This window comes from Pantherophis guttatus, chromosome 1, assembly GCF_059756535.1.
Source record: "Pantherophis guttatus breed Tessera chromosome 1, ASM5975653v1, whole genome shotgun sequence".
NCBI classification, from domain to species: domain Eukaryota; kingdom Metazoa; phylum Chordata; class Lepidosauria; order Squamata; family Colubridae; genus Pantherophis; species Pantherophis guttatus.
In genome coordinates this window covers 254,131,799-254,154,821 of record NC_142063.1, presented here as the reverse complement: position 1 = coordinate 254,154,821, position 23,023 = coordinate 254,131,799, and the positions used below count along the sequence as shown (strand labels likewise).

The 23,023-nt window shown below is 37.1% G+C and overlaps 1 protein-coding gene across 4 annotated transcripts in view; it reads right to left on the bottom strand.

Annotated features, from left to right (window-relative positions):
- Positions 1 to 19,715: 19,715 nt before the first annotated feature.
- The window catches only part of TRMT11 (tRNA methyltransferase 11), a 26,167-nt gene continuing 22,859 nt past the window's right edge, over positions 19,716 to 23,023 (bottom strand). For all 4 annotated transcript variants that reach the window (XM_034418748.2, XM_034418746.3, XM_034418747.2 and 1 more), the window contains exon 13: positions 19,716 to 20,339. In XM_034418748.2, coding sequence (XP_034274639.1) covers positions 20,208 to 20,339 — 132 coding nt within the window. In that variant the 3' untranslated portion in view covers positions 19,716 to 20,207. The remainder of the gene's footprint in view (positions 20,340 to 23,023) is intronic.

Sequence of the window (23,023 nt, the reverse complement as noted above, 5' to 3'; positions counted from 1 at the left end):
AGGAGCCGGCCTTCTCTCATCTTCTCTATAATTGGTGCCACACCAAAATGCTGTTGAATGGTGTCATTTGGGATGTGGTCAAGAAAGGAGATGCCGGATATCCAATGGAACATTTGCTTTTCCATGGCATGGAGATAGCTTTCGGTCCCTGTTGTTGCTGCCCAGCATTCAGTATCATAGTGCAACAGGGTGGATGGTTGTCTTGTAAATCTTAGATTTGAGAAGGGGTGGCATTCATCTGTCACATAGCACATCAGTGAGTTCTTGCAAAGGCATCCAGGCTGCATTCACCCTTGCTCATACCTCGCGATTGATGTCATCATTGCTTTGGAGATGGGATCCCAGATACCAAAAAACATTAGTCAACCTGCTACCCTATATATGTTTTGGTACTCACATATGCTCATTAGATTATTTGATACTCCCATATGCCCAATAGGATCAATACTCAGTGTTGGGGATCTGTAATCCAAACTATCTGTAGATCACTGGGTTGCCTACTTATACCCTGAATATCTATAATTTCTCTAGCTATTTAAAAAAAAACCCTTTAAAATATTGTTACATGATTAGCATTGTCAAATATTTTGAATGATTAAGTGTCACCTAAATATGTACTGTTTGGCATTATTAAAAATCTGTCTTGTTGCTAAGCAATGCACAACAAAAACAGAGAAGCTCTATTAATTAGGGTTTCTGTGATTTCTGGCTATAATTTTGGCTGGGCCTACACTTCAGAAGACTAGTTTAATATTGGTGGGGGGAAAGTAATAAATAATTACGGTTGGACAATAACAACAGCAGACTAATTAATTAGTTCACTTTGAATATTTGTTTATTTATTTACAGAATTTATTCTCCCACAACATGGAGAGATTCCAGGCAGTTTACAGTTAATTAAAAAATATATAATCAAATAATAACAAACACTGTAATAGAGGCAGTCCTTGATTTATGACCAGTCATTTAGTAACCATTCGAAGTTACGAGGGAACAGCCACAAATATACAAAGGAAATTGTATAGTCAGAGAAGCTGGCAGGGGAAAGAAGACAAGATTGTATGATCAAGGGTAAGAGTAGTGTATGCTGTGATTAGGACTGGGAATTCAAAGGCAAAAAGTGCTGCAGCACGCACACACTACACCTATCGGCACCTTCTTAAACCAAACGTCTCTTTATCCTGCAATTGCACTTTGTTAAAAAAAAAATTGCTGACAGGTATGATGTTCATAGCATTAAGAACCATGCTGTGCATCATGATTTTCTTGAAAGTTTTCCAGGCACTCAGCACAGACTAGTAACTGTCAGCTCCATAAGATTAAACTTTAGCAATGATTTGTTTTATTCCTAACATCATTTATTAGGAACATGAGCTTGGTGTGATGTGAAAAGCAGAATCTCAAAGACCATCCAGTCTTTTTATTGGAACCGGTTCTAAATCACAATGGGCGACTTCTTTTTTTATGGTTGTCAACTGCAAAGGCACCAGTCAAACCAAGCACACTATCCAGCATAAAGCCTAGTGTCAGAAAATGCTATAAATGCAATAAAATAGTAAGAATTATATTAAAAAAAAAAAAACAAAATATTACTTGGTTGGCAAAAATCATCTCTCATTATAGATGTCAGCAGGAATTTCACCAATACTTCGTTTCTTTTCTCTTGCTCCTTTTCACATCAGCATCATCCTCACAATAGTATTATATTATAGTATCAAATTGTATTATGAATAAATAGTAATATAAATAAGTTTGCATGTCATTTTCATTTATTTTAATTTTATTTATTGGGTTCATTAAGACTACCCAATTCCAGGAAAATTCAGAGTAACCTTAACAAACTTTTATTTTGCCAATAATATCTGAAGGTGAGATCAAATACTTTGTCCAAGGAAATTCAGCAAGTTCACAAAAGATACAAGATTCGACAGGGAACAATTTGAATTGTAAGTCGGCATTATACACACACACACATACACACACACACACATATATTGTGTAGTATGGCTGTGCAGCGCTTCTGTTCAAAAATTCAGTTGGAACCAGTGGTGGGATTCAGCCAGTTCTCACTGGTTCAAGAGAACCGTTTGTTAACTCTTTGTGGAGTTCTGCGAACCAGCTGAATAGTCAAGGCTGTCTGCCTGCCTGCCGATTCCAGTAGCTCACACACACCTCAGATGTTCCTGCTCGTTTGTAATTAACCAAAGTACGAATGGTCATCATTATGGATCTCCCTGACCAGTTAAGCAGCACTGAGTGGAAAATAAAATAGAAGTATATACATATCAATACACACACACACATACCACACACATACATACATACACACCCCTCCTCCATTCTATTCTCCATCCAATGCTGCCTACTTGGCCAGGAAGATCCATAATGATGTCCATTGACTTCAAAATGGTAGGCATCACCATATTTATTTATATATCATATTTCTAAACCACCTGTCTCCCTCAAAGAGGAAGGGCTTTGTACAGTGTACACTATAATATAACTGATAAATAAAGCGACATATAGAAATGAACATTGGGGATGGGGGGGAGATTCAATATCTCAAAATGTATCCTAAGTAAAAGCTACCCTTACCTGGGATACCATTATTTCAAGCCAGCCAGACACCTGTTGAGATCCGTCAACCTTCTCCAGGGCCCTCCTCTTGGCCAACACTTCATTAATGAAACCAGCTTCTAATAATACTGTGTTACCCCAAAAATAAGACCCAATCTTATTTTCTTTTGGGCCCCAAAATAAGCACTGGGGTTTATTTTGGGGAAAACATGATTTTAAGGTGATCAGCCTGGCTGGGTGCCCTGCCTCCCGGTGCACACACAAGAGCCAGCAAGAGCGTAGGGATTAACAGTATCTGGCAGCAGCTGCAGCCTGCCGGTCCCTTGGTCAGCACATTCTGGGGCTGTGCAGAGCAGAAGGAATGGAGCGGAAGGCAGGTGACCCCGACGCTTAATGAGGGCTGTAGGTAAGCCGAGAGACATGAAGATGAGCCTCTCACAGCTGGCTGCGCTCTGGCCCACCACATCTTGGCTTTGCCGTGGCCAACGCGGTACATCTGGATTGCCTGCCTCCCCCTGCCCCCCGCATGCCTTTGCTCTGGCCCACCGACACTCAGATTTCTGCTGCCTGCACAGGTACTCAACTCACCTGTGCTGCGTGGGCTGTGGCTGCTGCCAAACACCACTGGCCCACATGCACGCACCATCTCCTATGCTGGCCAACCCACCCCAGTTCACCAGGACTTTTTTGGGGGTAGGGCTTATATTAGGCGCAACGTAAAAAAACAGGCTGGAGCTTATTTTTGGAGTAGTCGTATTTTCAGAGAAACAAGATATTACTTAATTGGGTAATTAAATGTTTGCAAGCAAATAATCAAGTTCAGAGAGCCTAAAAAACACAAGTGTTCAAACCTGAACTACACATATTTTCTTTCATTGAATCCTGCTTTTTCCAAATGGCCCACGAGAAACACAAACACAGGCACTTTGCAAAGAAAATGAAGTCTTCAGTAAGAGAGAAAAGACAAGAAAAGAAAAGCGCAAACATCCCTAAGCACAGTATTTCCAGCAGAAGGATCTTTCCCATTCAGGAATAGAGGACAAAAAGACAAAAAGATCACATAAAGCTAATGTAGGGCACAGTTCTTGGCACCAGCTGTGGCACCTCAGAGTATAAAATAAGGCATAATTCAGCAATTCATTCTCACAAGAGACACATTTGAAGCTTATTCCAGATTCACCTTAAGGAGAGTATATACAGAAGTAGCATCTGACTTAGGTGAATTGAATGGCAATTGGCCACCAGGTGCCAGGTAAAATTACTTCAGTACAACGCATCATCTAACAACCTATTGTAGAGTAAGGAAATGACCATAAAGAAATAGGGAGGAACTGTTATATAAGCAAAGAGGACTGAAACATTCCTTGGGTACAAGGGAGTATCCAAGAGAGACTCGGGCAAGCCCTTCCAGGATTCAGTGGGGTAAAAGAGGGACAGAAGATAAAACACAATCAGGTTTGCAAGATTATGTTATTATAGGTTATCTCAATGAAGTGTGATTCTAGTTTTCCTGTGGACTCTGATGTGGACTGTCCCAAAGGATGGCATCTGTGGACTTAGTTTTGTCATAATCGCCTGATGCCAGGATATTGGTTCTTTTTCATTCCCTTTTCATTCCCTTTTTCATCTTCCTTTTTCACCCCCTACTCTGATTATACCTGTTAGGCTACATTCATTTAGGACAACTCATTATATCACAGTCTATACACTTACTCTTGCCAAATGTAAGTTTGGGTAGAAGGAAATAACCAACGTTGAATGGCATCTGGGTCAGAATCAGAGCCAGCTGGCTCTCCACAGACATAGTCTGTAAACAGTGAGAGCTAGGTGGTCAAAGATATCCAGATGCTGACAAAGAGACACAGAGTCGACTATGTCTCAACTGAAGAAAACAAAGAGAAATTCCACACTGCCAGCCTAAACTACTGGTCTCCTTTGCATCTCTCAGCTGTTTCTTAAGCCAATTTCATAAATTCCACCCTGGGTTGCATTGAATTAGCTACAGGATCAGACTGGAGAATAGTCTAGCCACCCGTGTCAAACTCAGTCGCATCACATGATGTATCAAGACATATCACAATGTTTTTTGCCTTTACGGAGCCGGGGTGGGTGTGGCCTGTGTGTGTGACGCATCTGGCCCACAGGCCTCCAGTTTGACAGCTTTAGATTATGTACACCACGGTGGTGGGTTTCTACCGGTTCGCCCCGGTTCAGGAGAACCGGTAGTGGCAGCGGTGGGAGGCTCCACCCACCCACCCGGACATCATCATGGACACTCTGCGCATGCATAGAAGGTTCTGTGCATGCGCAGAAGCGCCACGTGCAAGCACTCCCAATTCCGAACCGGTAGTGAAGGTAAGTGGAACTCACTACTGGTTCACCTCCATAGTCCAATCCACAAGTGACCATTTGTTTCTTGCCTTTCCTGTCCACACACGGAAGACAAAACTTGATGACTGGTTTCTGTGTGGACCATTTGCCAGTCCCTGCTTTTTCATTTTGCTCAGTGATTGTTTAACTCCTTTCTAGGCTTTCCTGCTAAATATAATGCTTTTCCCTCTTTTTCCTCCAGTTGATTAGATGCTAAAATTAACTATGAGTTTTCTGACCCTAACACAAGTACAATGTTCTGAAGGTATTCAAAACTCATGATTCATGAGCATGAAGATAAGTAATAAATGCATCTTAACCAAAATAGCTCAAATGATTAATTAGTTCATAAACACACAAACCATGTCAGTCATGACCTGCAAAAAAATATGAAGTAGTTTCAAGATTGTTAAACCCAATATTTGTTTGTTGCTTTAATTAAATAAGACTAGAGTCATAATTGTGTTTCACCTGAAGAATTTTGTGTTGAAAACCTAAACACAAATATAGGCTTTTGTGTTAGTCTTTTTTATATATAATGATACCTTTCACAGATAAGAATTCTGGGATTACAATCAAGATTTTTTTAAAAAAAATTATCTTAAATATTTTCCTACAATTTAGGAAAATTAAAATCAAATCATATAAAAGTTAAATCAAAAGTAGATGTGGCATTTCAAACTAGTCAAACTGCAAAAGAATTTATCACAAGCACCTTCTGTTATTTTCAAATCCCTCATCAATATATTTTTATATTTTTCTTAGTGAAAAGCATTTGCATTCCTGGAAAAGGAAATTTAATCAGGAATGGAAAATAAAACCCCTGGATCTGAAAACTATGTAATTTACCTGAATAAGCAGGAATGATGTACTTTGTTGAAGATAAGCCAATATCCATGCATATCCAAATTGTCTAGCATCCTTTACTTGTTCCAAGTGGTGATGACAAATCCAGACAAGCCATCTCAGAATTCAGTTTTATCAACCACCCCCCCCCTTGGGTGAAATGCTCCCAGTTCGGCCAAACCAGTAGCGATGGCGGACGGTGGTTCCTCCACTGGTAGCAATGGTGGCACGAGGCTACGCCACCCGTCCGGTCGTCGTTACTTCCAGGTTTTAACCAGAAAGTAACCTGTTTCTTACCCTCTGTGCATGCACAGAAGGATTTGCGCATGCGCAGAGTGTCCAAGCACACACATGACCGGTGCATGCACTTCCGAACTGGTTGGGAAAGTTCGCCCCCCCAATAAATTATTCTCATAATATCAGTTAAATTGCTATGGAGGATTTAAAGGTGACAATCAATACCTTGGATTGCACCCAGAAGCCTTATAATAACCGGTGTGGTCAGGGACTCTTCAATTAGTTAGTTCAGCAAATGACACTGAGTCCAAACTGTTACATTCTAGAGCATCTGAAATTTATGGACTGATCTTCCAAGGAAGCCCTAGAATAAATTGACACAAATGATTGTCAACAATATCTCCTGGTCTTGTGGGAACTGTGTAAAGAAGATACATAAAGACCTGCTCTGCTCTGGGATTGTGTTCCTTTATGTATCTTCTTTACACTCTATTGAGGCAAGGTGGCGAGGTGTCTTACTGAGTGGTGTTTGCTCCTGGGGTTCAAATCCTAGCACTGTGTGACAAGGGTGAATGTCCGTCACATGCCTCAGCTTCTACCCACCTAGCAGTTTGAAAATATGTTCTATGCGAGTAGATAAATAGGTACCACTTTGGTGGGGCAATGAGCTGATACTTCATGCAAGCAGTCAAGATTTCTGCTGGAATCTGAACTTTCTTGCAACACCTGCTGGCAAGGTGGCTCTGGTGGAGGGAGGGGGGCCTTGGATGATGCTGCAGGAAGAGTCACTCATCTTTCTTTTCTTTCTTTTTGGTGCAAAGCTAGCTCCCCCTCCTATGGTGCACCGTGAGAAACACGCAAGTGTGTATCATAATAAAACTAGTAAATTGGCAGCCAAACTACTACTCTAGATTAGCATTGTAGTCTCCTGGCTAGTGTAACAATACCATACACAAATACTGTGTATTATTATCTCTTTTATTCATTAAACAAGAAACTCAATCAACTGAACATTTAAAGTTGTATTATAAATACCATTGACTAATGCTAATGGTTGATATGGGCTGCTGCCAGCATCCTAGGTATCGTATCTTTTAAGAAGGCGTCCTTCTTAAAATATACGATGGTCAGAGTAGCGCAGTTTTTTGCAGTTCTGCTGATGTTATTCCAGGAAGCTGCAATTTCTTGATGTGTTTTGTAAAATTCTTGGACATGGTACCAAGTGTCCCAATGACAATGGGTATCACTATTACATGTTTCATCCATAACCATGTAGTTTCAATGGCCAGGTCGTGATATTTCATTTTTTTCCAGTTCTTTTTCTTCAACTCTGGCATCTCCTGGTACAGCGATATCAATAAATTGTACGCTTTCGCCCTCCACAACCATGATATCTGGCATGTTGTGTTCCAAATAACGATCCATCTGTATTCAAAAGTTCCACAAGATCTTCACCACTTCATTTTCAACAACTTTTTCCACTTTATGTTCCCATGACTTTTTGGATACAGGTAGGGCTACATAATGACCAGTGGATTAATTTAGCAACTCGATCATGTCTAGTTTTGTAATCAGTTTGCACGATTTTGCTGCATTCACATATTAAGTGTGAAACAGTTTCAATTTTGTTGAAACTGTCATTGCAAAAGTTAGCAGTTTGGATTGTCAGTGGATTTTTGCATCTTCGCTTTCATGGCATTAGTTTGTAGTGCTTGTTCTTGAGCAGCAAGTATTAAACCTTCCGTTTCTTTCTTGATGGTTCCCCTCTTAAGCACACCCATGGCAAGTTGTTATCACATTTTCCTTCAATGTTTTTCAAGTGCTGTCCATGAAAGCTTTGGTTTTCCATTCATGTAATCTGTCATCCAGCTGTTTTCCTTTATATTCTGCCTTTGTTTCTGTTGTTTTTATGATGTTCTCCATTTTCACAACCTGCAGCAATTTTTCTGTACTTTGGTTCACATAATCATTCAAACTTCATTTTTCTTCTTCTACAGTTTGATGGATTTACAATAGCCCTCTGCCCCCTATTCTTCTTGGCAGGTACAACCTGTCAATGTCACTTCATGGATGTAAAGCGTGGCACATATTCAAAAGTTTATGTGTTTTCTGGCCCAAATTTTCCAGTTCAGCCAAAGTCCAGTTGATGATTCCAGCTGAGTAGCGTATCACTGGAACTACCCATGTATTAATGGCTTTATGTTTCCAGCATTCAGCTTTGATTTTAATATTTTGCGGACCCTCCTGATGTATTCCTTTTGCATTGACTCTTTGACTTTTCCATTCAAGATGTTATCTGCTTCCAATATGCCTAGGTATTTGTAACCATCATTCTTTGCTAATGCTTTTACTATGTTTCCATTTACATTTCCAGTTCTATTCCTTCTATTTTTTCCATTTTTCCTTGCTGCATGGATAATATAACACATTTTTCAAGTCCAAAGTTCATTTTGATGTCGCTGCTGAACAGTTGAACTGTGTTGAGTATTGATTTAAGTTCAGTGGGGCTTTTCGCATACATTTTTTTAAGTCATCCATGCATATTATTATTATTATTATTATTATTATTATTATTATTATTATTATTATTTAATCTTTAGTGAGATTCACAGCCTTTGAGGCTGGTTAATAGCTCAGCAGCTTGAGTCCTAACCAAGGACCTAGGAACTGTTAAGGTATCGTCGGAGGATGTAAGCTGTTACGAGTAAGGTGGTTTTTTGTAGAGTCAAAATGTTCAAGTCCAGTAAATTTAGAATTTCTAAATATTATTATTATTATTATTATTATTATTATTATTATTATTATTATTATTGGTTAATCTTTAGTGAGATTCACAGCCTTTGAGGCTGGTTAATAGCTCAGCAGCTCGAGTCCTAACCAAGGACCTAGGAACTGTTAAGGTATCGTCGGAGGATGTAAGCTGTTACGAGTAAGGTGGTTTTTTGTAGAGTCAAAATGTTCAAGTCCAGTAAATTTAGAATTTCTAAATATTATTATTATTATTATTATTATTATTATTATTATTATTATTATTATTATTGGTTAATCTTTAGTGAGATTCACAGCCTTTGAGGCTGGTTAATAGCTCAGCAGCTCGAGTCCTAACCAAGGACCTAGGAACTGTTAAGGTATCGTCGGAGGATGTAAACTGTTCCGAGTAAGGTGGTTTTTTGTAGAGTCAAAATGCTCAAGTCCGGCAAATTTAGAATTTCTAAATAGCGGGGTAGCCCTTTGGGTATTGCTCCGAGGGCTCCAATTACAATCGGGACAACACACGATTTCTTTTTCCACAGTCGCTCAACTTCAATTTGTAAGTCCCGGTACTTTGTGATTTTTTCTTGCTGCTTATCTTCAATTTTTATTATTATTATTATTATTATTATTATTATTATTATTATTATTATTATTATTATTTTCTTTTATTCATTAAAAATGAAACTCAGCCAACTGGACATTTAAAAATGTGTCACAAATACCATTGACTAGTGCTAATGGTTGATACGGGTTGCTGCCAGCGTCCCAGATATCAACCAAGTACCTTCTTATATATGATGTTCTGAGTAGCGCAGTTTTTTGCAGTTCCACTGGTGTTATTGCAGGAAGCTACAATTTCTTGAAGTGTTTTGTGAAATTCTTGGACATGGTACCAAGTGCCCCGATGACAATGGGTATCACTATGACATGTTTCATCCATAGCCGTGTAGTTTCTATGGCCAGGTCGTGATATTTCATGATTTTTCCAGTTCTTTTTCTTTGATTTCTTTGATGATGATGATGATGATGATGATGATGATGATCATGATCATGATGATCATGATGATGATCATGATGATCATGATTAATCAGTAGAGTTATGGAACTCCACTTGTGGTGATTAGCTTCCTTACCCCAAGCATTTTATCTTGCTAGGATTGGTTCTAAGCCTGTCCCTCTGCATCCAGACCTTAAAAGCTTTCAGGCCCTAAAACAAAACCTCAACTTCATCTTCTGTTTACAACTAAGTCAAAATGGAAACTGAACCTCGGGAGGAAAAAGTGTTAGAATTAATCAAGCAATGCTTTGAGCAGATCCAATTTTTTAAAAAAAGAATTACTTTTTGTTTATTATCTATTCAGAAATGTGGCACCGAATTGATTCTTTCCTGTGTTCTGGGGAAAAAACCTTGCTATTCTACTTTATTCTTCTTTCCACATAGGCAATCCTTCTCTTGAGAAGATTACCAAAGAACAGCTTCTAGGAAACTTTTGCTGGCGAGTTAAGTTCAATTTGGGAGGAGACTGGAAGAATGAAATCAAATGCCCTTGCTAGACAGGAAGGGATTTGAGTACAATGACTTGTGTGTGTGTTCTGCTCTCATGAGGACTTGTGAAATATACCATTTTAGAAAAGCACATTAAAACATAATGATTTTATTACGTTTCTTCAATCCTGCAGGCGCCATATTCAGTATTTGTTGAGAACAACTGATATGATTCTTTTACTTACTGTACCTATATCCTTTTGAGGTTCATGACAGATGGCTAGATGGAGTCAATCTCTATCTTGCAGTCAAATAATTTACACCAGCTATACATTCAGTTAGCCATTTGAATGTTGAGGGGTTCTGACTTAAGTATGGAAGGCTATCATAACCACACAATATTTTAAGAATGTCCAGTTAGAGATGTGAAAAAAGAAAGTATTATCTTTCTATCCTACTCGCTTCCAGAAGAAGTAGATTGTAACAGGGGTGAAATCTAAAATTTGTTACTACCGGTTCTGTGGGTGTGGCTTGGGGGCGGTGTAATGTGACTGGATGGGTGTGGCCACCATTTTTTTTTTTTTACTTTTAAAAGCATTTTTTCTACAACTCTTGGGCCAAAGAGGTTGCAGGAAAAAAATGCTTTTAAAAGCCTCTGACAATCAGGTAACTCAGTTGAGATCACCAGAGGCTTTTAAAGGCATTTTTTTTCCTACAACCTCTTTGGCCGAACAGATTGCAGAAAAAAATGCTTTTAAAAGTTAAAAAAAACCCAGCCTCTGATAATCGTGCGGCTCAGCTGGGCATGTGAGAGGGGCGCAGGGATTTTTGCTACCTGTTCTCCAAACCACCCGCCACCATTGCTACTGGATCGGGCGATCTGGTCCGAACCGGGAGCATTTCACCCCTGGATTTAACCATTTTAACTTGAATTGTTTATTTAAACATTTTATTTGGTATTTCAATAATTAAAAATAAGTCACTTTTCATATATTATATCATTCCAACTATTTATTATATATGGCAATCTAGAAATTTAATATTGGAGGGGTCCTTAGCTCTCTGAACTTGGTTGTTTTCTTCAAGCTCAGAAAGCACCAAGGACTCCTCATTTCAACCCTGAGCTACAAATATTCTCCTCTTTCCGTAATTCAATATCAACTTGAAAACAAAATATTTGCTTTCATAACAGACAATTCAATCAGTCAGAAATACAATATAGTCTTACCTCTCACCTTTAGCAAACAGTATCACTCATCATAGAGGGGGAATTATTTTCTGAAGAACAAATAAAAAAGAACTTTGAAATTAATCTGCTCTGCATATGCGCAGGGACTTCATTCTTCATTTGCCATTCTTAGACACTGGCGGTGAATTTGGTGAAAAAAATTATCTCGGGCCTTCTGAGGTGTTGTGGGCTTTTTAATCCACACCTTGTCAAGAGTTCTGCTGAGAGACAAAAGTAGCTCTGAAGGGCCTATTCTTTTACAAAAGTAAAGTGTCAACACTACTCTAGGTTTTCAGTTTGGCCAAATACACCTGAAAGAGAAATACAAAAGATTCTCAAATCACTCAATAAGTAAAGAATTTCAAAATAAACAAACCTCTCAGAATATCATTGCATTTGTAGAATGAAGTGCTAGAGCTGACTTTAGAAAAGGACCAGTGCAACATTGTTTTTCTATTATCTATCATCTATCTATCTGTGTCTGTCTGTCTGTCTGTCTGCCTGTCTGCCTGTCTATCTATCTATCTATCACATTAAGATAAATGTGATTAGAATCTTTTGGTTGATTAGGAGCCCTGGTTGTGTAACATTACTTTAGTAAGGTACTGACCTGTGGCTCCTAGACTAATCATAGTTTGCATGGCTGAAGTTCAGCATCAACACTTTTGAATTTCAGTAGAATTTCCCACTTTTTTTTGCCTTCTGCCTGAGAACAGTTTAATTTTCTGTACTCCCTCAGGTTGAAACCAATGGAAAACAGCCAATCCCAGGATCAGTGTACTCCATCAGCAGTTGGACTATTTCCTGATGGTCAGATTCTTACTGATTCACAGCCTTATTTCCCCACTGACATTGTATGTTTCCCTATTTCAAAATATTGGGGTGTGGCTATGGGCAACAACCATAAACTTTTTTCTGTGTCCCAGATTTTTTAAATCCAAAAATATCTACGTAGTACTCCACAATGTTTATCTCTCAAATTACATAAGCAAAAATTTAAAGAAAACCACTAGGAAATACTTAAGGCTGTTGGAAAGCAAAGATAAAGCCAATTTGTATCAAAGCTTGTCAGTTTCTCTAATACCCCTATTAAAGGTTAGGTCTCTTGTCATCATGACATTGTGGCCTTAGGGTGCTCTCCAATCTACATTTGTCATGCTTGTGCCTAAACTCTTTGACCACTTGCTTCCATGCAGAATCAGCTATGCTGTGTAGCTGGTTTGGAGATGTTTTGGTGGTAAAAAGGCTTGGAAGTTGACGTTAAGACAGGTTAGGTAGTCGTAAGTGGATACTTCCAAGGTGAAGAAATCTGATGTTTACATCTTTCAGCCCAATGGTAATTTAAGAGTAAAGAGATCAAAGTAAGCTAAACCAGAATTCACATTTATGAATGCACAATTCAAAAGTATTAAACAGTCTGAACATTTTTGTTTACCTTTTGGAATATAAAACTGAAAATGAAGGCATGGCTGCTGAAATAAAGTGAAGGAATTGCAACTCATAATTTCTCTCTTCAAGGAAATTTGGTTTTTTTCTTTTTTTTTTCTTTTTTCTGCTTCTTTCTACGCCATCCCAAAAAAGAACCGGTTCTAAGAGCTTAAGGTGACTTTTTATAGTTTTGTTTTAATTTAAAACTGCAGTCTAATATGCCACAAGCCATCCTTTTGCTAAAGGATGAGCTCTAAAAACCATTTATAATATTGCATGGAAGCTCTAACATTGAAAGCTGCAAAAACCCTGATATACAGTACGCGAATTGCACGCAGAGGCTGTGGCGCAGTGTACTAAACTACTGTTAAAGTAGTATTTAGCTGCCAGCTGCCTGCAATTACTGCAAGTTCAATTCTCACCAGGCTCAAAGTTGATTCAGCCTTCCATCCTTCCGAGGTAGGTAAAATGAGGACCCGGTTTGTGGGGGCAATAAACTGACTTTGTATAAAATAAAACACCGCTTGGGGGGGGGGCAAAAAGCCCTACTAAGCAGGTATATACAAAAGTATGAAGGCTATTGCTTAAAAGCATTGTAAGCCGCCCTGAGTCTCTGGAGAAGGGCAGCATATAAATCAAACTAATAAATAAATCAAACTAATAAACCAGTAGTAACACCGGTGGAAACCCACCACTGAAGCAGATCTATTCTGCAGGAGGACAATGATGCCAAATATACAGCCAATGTCATTAAGAATTATCTTCAGCATAAAGAAGAAGTAGTAGTCTTGGAAGTGATGGTTGGCCCCCACAGAGCCATGATCTCAACATTATTAAGTCTGTTTGGAATTTCATGAAGACGGAAGAATTTGAGGCAGCCTACATCCAGGTAAGGTCTGTAGTTAGTTCTCCAAGATGTTAGGAACAAGCTTGAAGGAGACTTGCCAAGTTCGTTCAAAAACAGCGTGCAAGTGTACCTAGAAGAATTGGTGCTGTTTTGAAGGCCAAGAGTGGTTACAGCAAATATTGTATTTGATTTGGATTTCTTTTCTGTTCATTTACTTTCCATTTAAATAATAAAAATAAACTATTAACACTTCTATTTCTGAAAGCATTCTTAATTTCTAACATTTCTGCACAACTTGCACAGTACTCTATCTTGGGTACAATATTTCTCTACACATAAAGAACTAAAGCATGAAGATACTACTTGGCTTTCGGCCTTCAAGAATTCAGCCCTGAGTTTTTCTCTTTACTTAATATAAACAAGACATAAAAGCCAGTTATCCAACCAAGCAACTCATTCAGTGTGTAGAGATGAAGAATCTTTTGGCATGGCAACTTTTACCACTCAAAAGCAAAATAGCCATTTTTTAATTTCAAGATGTAGAATGGAAGTCTTACGCAAATGGGCAAGAGGAAAGATTGGAAATCATTTTAGGTGGTTCCTACAAACTTCTTTGCTGAAATGAAAACATACTATTCATCAAGGTCATTTATTTGCCTGAATGATTTATTTTGCTGCTGAATTAGGAAAGTTTACAGCTGCTTCTTTCTTCTTTCTGCTTCCACAGCAGAAATAAAGGAAGCCAATTGGGACGGGGTGGGTGGAAGAATCTTCCTTGCAAACTCCCCAAAAATTCTTGTATGAAACCAAAAGTGACATTAATTATTCTCTCTCTCTTGATGCAAAATTTGAAAAATATTTGAAAATCAATTACTTAAAAATTTAAAATTACTTAAAATTGTATCTATAAAGATACAATGTAAGAGGATACAGCTTTATTAGAGTTTTTTTTTAAACGTAGATGATAAATATGCATGCTTTTGGCAAATCAATCTTAAATAAATAGTAAGTGTAGCCTCAATTCTTTTTTAATCTTTACATAGAATTCCAAACGCAAGAGAACTCTTCCAACCTTCTGGAACAGTTTGAAGAAGCATGGGAGCTAGTAGTAATAGTGGAAAGATTAAAAATTGAGCTCCACCCACTAATCCTGGTCTGCTAATGGCAGTTGTCTGTCTGTGGAAAGAAACAAACTAGATTTCACCATTCTCTTGGGTCATTTTAAATGCCTCAGCAGATAAGAGTTTGGAAGTAGTAGTGGGGCCTCAGCAGTTTGCTTGCCAGCATTGCAGTTTGAGGCTTTCAAACATCGACTTTAATCCAAATTAGTAGGAATTTCAGAAAAAGCATTTTGGCCAAGTCACAGCTGGAATGATTTTTTTGCCAAATATAAGAAATACAAGTGTTAAAAATAAGAGACAGCAGAAGACTCTTGGCATTAGCAGCAGATTTTTTAAAAAATTGATTTGAAATCCTGACTTAATTATGAAACATTCCGTATTTTGGTCTGTTCCATGATGTTCATACACTGGTAAAAGTGTATTAAATCTCCTCCCTTTTAAAAGATGAATATTTGCCCTCATTTTTTATTGTTTAATAGCATCTTGTAAATCCAACAGCCTTTCAATTTTTGGCAGGTCATTCCCTGGTCAAAATTGGTGTAGTTAACAAACTCAAGCTGAGATTTGTCATAATAATTCTACAAAACACCAATATTCCTGAAACATATTTTTTAAAAAATCTAAATGCCGAATCAAATGAATAATAAACCCTTACTGATTCCATATCTAGGAATACTGAAAAAAATATGTTCAAATTTAAAACTGTAGGAATATGCTAGTCATCTGATCTCTACTTAAAAACCACCTTGCCTAGAACATGATTTCTCATTTTCAAAATATTTGATGAAGTAGATTGACTTCATACATTTTAGATGGTTTACCAGAGAATTATCGCCATGCTATTTTAGATATGGATTTATGCAGTGATGATTCCCACTCCACAGTAAAGTCCCACCCCCTCTTGATTTCACTTCAATGAGCTATATCATAAGGTATATGCTATACTATATTATACTATACTATACATACATAGGTAGTCCTCAACTTATAACAGTTCATTTAGTGACGGTTTAAAGTTACAACGGCACTGAAAAAATTACTTATGACCATTTTTCAGTTATGACCTCTGCAGCATTCCCATGATCATGTGATCAAAATTCAGATGCTTGGTAATTGGTTCACACTTATGACCATTGCTGTATTCCAAGGTCATGTGAACACCATTTGCAATCTTCTGACAAAGTCAATGGGGAAGCCAGATTCACTAACAACTGCAATTACTAACTTATCAAAGTAGTAATTCACTTAAAAACAGTGGCAAAGCAAGACTGGCAAAAATTTATCCGAATGTAAGTCCTAAGTGTTGGAAGTGTGATCACCACCAAGGTACCTTTTTCCACATGTGGTGGCTATGTCCCGAAGCGAAGAGGTATTGGAGCAAAATACAACATTGGTTACAAGAATTAATTAATAGCAAAATTGAATTAATTCCGGGAACATTTCTCCTGGGTGTACTAAGAACCAAATACGACAAAAAACTCCAAGATATTTAATCTTACACATACTCACAGCAGCGAGAATCGCATATGCGCAATATTGGAAAGGAAATGAGTCCCCCCAAAGGGACTCATTATTCAAAAAATATTTGACTGTGCCGAAATGAACAAATTAACTTTAGAACTAAATGAAAAAGAATAATATACAGTGTGGGATAATTGGTACAGGTGGAGTGATAACTGATTTAAAAATGTATAAAGATCAGTATAAAGTTTAAGATATACATATATATATATATGAATTGTAGAATTTATAGGAATCATCAATTTAACTTGCTTTGTGTGGGAAAAGTAACACTGTCCATTCGACTGTGTATTGGAATTTTGGAAAAGAAAAAAACCACAATAAAAATATTTTTTTAAAAAAACAATGGCAAGAAAGAAATACAGTGTGCACGTGTGAAATATTTTTCTCTTATTTTCCTTTAATATGGCTATGTGGCTATGTTTAGTGGCTATGTTCTGTACTTTGTATAATGTTCCTTTTTAAAGAAAGAAACAGCATGATAAATGAGATTTTTTTAGTCCATAGCAAAGCTAGTCAAATCCAGAACTTTACCATTTTTACATCTGCTTCTCAAGCACTAAGTTTCTGTTTAGTTTCAAGATATAGTTTCAAACTGTCTCTTAAAATCAAAGAAATTAGGAGCAGCTGAAATATTTTCTATGGAAACTTCTGAAATGTGGAAAAAGAAGAGTGTAATGAAAACATATATTCCTGAAATGCAGGTAATACAGTCTCCACTTTGCTTTCTAGAAGACATAACAGCAAGCTGTCCATCATATAAAAATGTAATCTAATACATCACTGGTGATACAATCATTTTAATTTTTAACCTGAAAAATTCAGGATTGAGGTGCTGGGGTTTCCAGCACCTCAAAAAAAACCCCATGATCTATTGGATCATCTTTTTTCCAAATATAATAAAGGCTGCCACCATTTTCCCTCTCCTCATGACCTTCAGCAGAGCCCTGGTGAATCTGCCTCTTCCTCCTTCGTTGGCCTGCAAAGTTGCCTGCCACTTTGCCGTAGGAAGAGGGACAAAGGAGAACATGGGCTGTAAGAAAAGCTGCATCCCTCCATCTCTCCATCCCAACATATCCCCAAGGATCCCCTCCCACCAGGAAGAGGGCTCACTTGTCAACAGTCACCATCACCCTGCCAGCTCTACCTCACCAGCAGGCATCAGTCATTCTCTTATCTTTACCTCACAACCTACCACCACTAAGATATTTCTAATTTTTTGCCTTGGTTCCAAAGCAGCCAATCACTGTTCACTCATTGGGCTTTGCCACCAGCTGACTGGCACAGGGACCAGAGGGAGGGAGGAAAGAGACTGGGGATATGTCCCTCCCATCTTTCCTTGGGACATACAACCTCTGCTCTGCGGTTCTGAAAATGTAGTCAATATTATGATTGCATGACTGTGGCTAACTGTGGTGATATTGCAGGGGCCACCACTTTGGGTATACAACTTGTGTGAAGAATCTTGAATTTCCAATTATTTAAGAGTAATGAGTCCTGGATTTTGGACATATTTTTAAAGTTAGCCCATTTGAGATTCCTTGATTCAAAAATTGTTGCTCTATGATGCACTGTGTTGCCCAATTGAAGGTTAAAAATAGTTTTAGTAGTACATTGATAACCTGAGCAGGACGATGTAAATCTGCACCATAAATAGCTGCTTTTCTTCCTCAACCCACTGGCTTTTCAGCATTAGAAAGGTATGTTACTAAAGAAAAGTACCTGTGCCTGAGAATACAGCAGGACATATGCAGATCCATCAGGTCCATTTTCAAAGGTGGTGACTAAACACAAAAGGATGGATGGTAACCACCTTTACAAGAGGGTGAAGCAGAACAATTTCATATCAATCAAGTAACAGAATAAGAGCATTGGAAGGGACCTTGGAGGTCTTCTCATTCAACCACTGCTCAAGCATTCCAGACAAATGGCTGTTCAATCTTCTTAAAAATCTCAAATGATAGAGAACACCCACAACTTCTGGAAGCAAGCCGTCCAGTCATTAATTTTTTCTCACAGTCAAGTAATTTCTCCTTAGATCTAGGTTGGTTATCTCCTTGATTAGTTTCCATCCATTGCTTCTTGTCCTGCCTTCAGTGCTTTAGAGAATAGGTTGATCCCCTCTTGTTTGTGACAGTCGCTCAAATATTGGAACACTATATATACATTGTATATAGTGGTATATACATTGCCTTGTTAAAAACAAAACAACATAGCAGTCTTGTTGTTCTTGCCTACCATGGCAATGAAAAAAGTGGCATGAAAAAAAATAGTCCAAAATAATGTCTTAAACACTGGGGGGGAAATGTCAAAGCACCCCAAAACACCATCAGAACAGGCTTTTGAATCAATTGTCTCTGCCAGGGGCAAGAGACTGGAATTTAACACAGCTTGGAGTCAGCTTGGCTCTTAGGAGCCAAAACAATCTCTTGCTGCCAAAGCAAATGATCCATTTCTGGCAAGGAAAAAGCCAATCCATCTCTGAGAGACAAGAGGTCATAGAGAACTTGCAAGGGGGCAGCCTTGTCTCAGGTATCTGCTGGTTTTAGAAACAAATTGTATGCATAGAGAGAAGTGGAGGCAGGGAGAGGATTTTCTCAGCAGAGGTGCTGCTGTTTTGGAGGAAAAAAAACCCTCAAGTGGCAATCTCCTCATTATGGGACTTTATAACCATTTTAGTCACCAGGCTTTTGAATGTGACTTTCCCTCCCATTTCTTATCCTTGCCTATTTCCACCGCATCCAGTATTTGTGTTTTGTACAAAGTTACTGTTTTTTTAATTTACATAATTTCTGAGAACCTTAACACAATATTATGAATTTATCACAGAATCTATTACTAAAAACAGAAATCCTTTAACAAGTTTATGATCATCACAAATGTAGGATTGCCAAACATGAGTGTTGAGTATCTTAAAAATCCAAGCTAGAAGTTATGCAAATAAGAGCAGATGTCAATTATTGATATTTAAGAAAGAACAGAGGAAACAAAGTTGGCACAGATCCATTAGTAGAAGGGAGACTTAATTATTTCTAATAGTGACAACCTGCCTTCCTATAGTGGCATCAAATTGATTAACCAACAAAAGGGAAAAACAACAACAACTATAACAATCATTTTAAAAATAGCAACACAAATATCAAAAGCAGCAACACCAGGGCTTATTTAAAGTGATAGTAGATCCAAGATACAGATGAGCTTCAGATGTGTAATACCACACTGGATCCTTGGCAGGAAGGAAGAGGGCGTATTGGCTCTAGAAATGGCGGTAAGAAATGATAATTGCTGCGACAGACAATATAATTTTAAAATTCAGAAGAAACTTTTCTGAATTTATTGTATGGCAGTTACAAAAGAATAAAGGAAAATGAAACAGATCTTCACAACAGTTAAAAAAAAAATTAAAACCAAAATACCATTGTATTATTCCTAAGACTTCCAGATGTTCACAGCTAAAACAAAGCCAAACAATAGTCTTCATTTTTGCTAGAGGTAATAGACTGAAAGGCTAATAGTGATAAAGGTTGTAATCAATTATCATTAGAACTTGAAGTCCTAAAATAAATTAAATAAAGGTCAAAAAAAATTCTTGTGCAATAATCTGGTCTAAACAAAGTTAATGAAAAAGAACTGTCCTTCACTTATGTTGTGGTTTTTGCTTTGAGTTTTTAAAAAAATTAAAAACAGTATTTGTTCTCTGAAGCTTCTACATAATGTAGAGGTCCAGATGTTCTAATAGCCAAATACAAGCCTTGTGCGTTCCTTGCTTTCATTTTTTCCTTTCCAAACAGATTACTTTTGGCTGTCTTTTTTTTCCTTGGCAATCCTCTTCGTCACTCCACTGAAATATTTCTCACGAAAGGAATCATGACATTTGTATTGCAGATACTGGCTATCCAATATGTGAGAATTATAGTCGTCCTCCTATATGGGATTAAAAGACAATGTGAAGACATGAAGCACGCTTTGTTATGTCTTGAAATGCTAGAAGAGCTCGACTGCTAAACTATGGTAACAATACTAATTCTTACTCTGCTCTTCATTTTTCTAAAATATTTGGTTGCTGATTCCTGCAAAGATCGGCTGGTGAAATGATGACAGTATCAATAATAAAATGGATTAGACTCTCCCGCATGAGCATACTTGCCAATCATTCTCATCATGAGAAGACTTGTATGATATTTCAAGATATACGAATTGGATGTAAAACAGTCATTTTAATTGACACCCCATTCTACCCCCTCCAGGGGTTTAAATTACTCTTCATAATGTATAGAAGGAGACCTATGATACTTCCTGTGTTTTACATGCTAGTTCAGTTGTTTTAATGTCCTGTTGATAGTTTCCTTATTTTGTGCATTATTTGTTGCTGTGAAGAGTCTTTAATGTGGGCCAAAATGCAAGGCAAAATTAATTCTATTGGTAAATGCTCAATGAAAATATAAGTGCCTGATAGTGTGAAGCCAAACATATTAGTGCACTTATAAAGTTATGCTGGGAACACCGCATATCTGAAGACATTGGCCTCAATTTAATAATTTATTGCTTGTTAAAGTTCAGATCTAGATGAGCGTCAAATTTGTGTATTCCCTCCTTTAGAAATCCTTTTCTTTTAACTTAAACATACAAAAAGAAAAATAAATCAGAAAAGAGGGAGATAGAGAAAAAAGAAAGAGAGAGAGAGAGAGAGAAAGAAAAAAAGAAAAAGAAAAAAGAAAGATTTTATATAGGAAGATTGCTTGAGATAACAGTCCTTCACCAAATAGGTGTTTTTAGCATGTATTTTACTCTGCAAATACAAAGCTTATAGGAGTAGCCAAAGCTGCAAATGTACATTTTGGTTTCCAAATGCAGAGGAATTCAATTTCTGAAAGCACTCATATGTTGAGAAATTTAAAGTTAGCTGAATAAAGATAATGCGAGTAAATCTTTGAGAATGCAAGGCGTAAAAAGATTCAACCTATCTAACAAACATTCTCAAGATAAGATTTTAATGCATTTGCTCCCTTAATAACAATAACAAGAGCTTAATAACAAGCTCTTGTGCATATTGATCTGAACAGTACCAGTATGGATAACATTAAATATGTATTAAAATATACATTATCACAAGAATGCATACCCTGATATTACAGTAAAATGCTACCAACACTAATTCTAACAAACATAAATGTTTATCCTATGTCACTAACATAAGGTTACAAGCTGATATGCTGGTCAATGACAATTAGAGGATGGATTAGAGGATGGATGGGGATGTGTCAACATACGGAAGATGTTTAGATGACACCATCATCACAGGAAAAATATTATAATGAGATCTTGTTCCTTGGGATTACTGCATTGACACCTGTCAAGTTTAATGCTATTTTTACCCACTGGAAGTCAAAGGATTTTAAATCTTTATTTATTTATGTGTCTTAAATTTTAAGATTAAATCTTAATCTCTGAACTGTGACTGTTTAATGGACTTTTAAGATTTTTAGTGGGTTTTTATTAAAATGCTATGCTATGATAAAAAAAGCTACCAGTGTGTGACTAATACGTCCCTATTGTATTAGGTATACACAGCAATAATGTTTTCACATACATTGTTAGGGTATGAAAATACCTTATAGTTCAAACCAATAATTGAAAGATAATATTGCCTTTAACCAACTGCAAAAGTAATACATACATCTTGCTATTTACAGATCAACTACTTGTTAATTTTCTATACTCTGCCACCATAAAGCCCTACTTGAGCATGGCTTTATGGTGAGCCCTACTTCTGCATTTAATGCAGACTAAATGTTTAAAATAGTTTTTCCTGTTCTCTTAAGAGAGTTACTGTATTTTCTTGCCGGCAGTGCAAGCAATTTAAATGCCAAGTGATCAAAACTAATTTATTGGTACAGAGTTACACATTTATTTAAATGTGCAATATAGATAACATGATAACTGATAGATAACATGCAATATAATAGCACATCATTCATCTAATGTAATTCATCTAATACTAGGAATCAGAAAAGACCATTTCAAGCAAGATACTCAGTCCAGATAATAAAGAATTAAAAACAATTCTAGTTCTTTTAAGCATTTTGTTATTTTATGGTTATGGGTTTTTCAAGCAATTTTCCAACATGATAGTTAGAAAATATTTCTTTGTCAACATATGTATGTTTATTTTTATCAATGTAAAATTATGGTACTCCCATCCCTTTCAAATGTTAGAACTGGAGAAGTTCCTTAAATTTTTGGTACACTAAAAAGGGTGAAATGCAACAAATGCTATTGTTAATAGAGTACTGTGTAATACAGTACTTAGAATATGTGTGTGCACACACATGTGTATTTTCAGTGTTACTGATCATAGCAATAAAAATGACATAACTTTACCAAGTTATGGTAAAGTTTTTAAAGTTCATGTCAGAAATTGCGATTTTAAAAAATCCAACTGCTGCCAAAGAGTTCACTATGAAGTCAGGGGAAATGATTTTTGAGAAGACACCAAGAGAATTGCCCTGTCATAAAAATAATAAAATGCTTTACTTTGTCTACTAAAATGAGATTACTCAGTGATGCATAGTTCAAAATTTATTAAATGTAAGTGATTTTTCACTTGT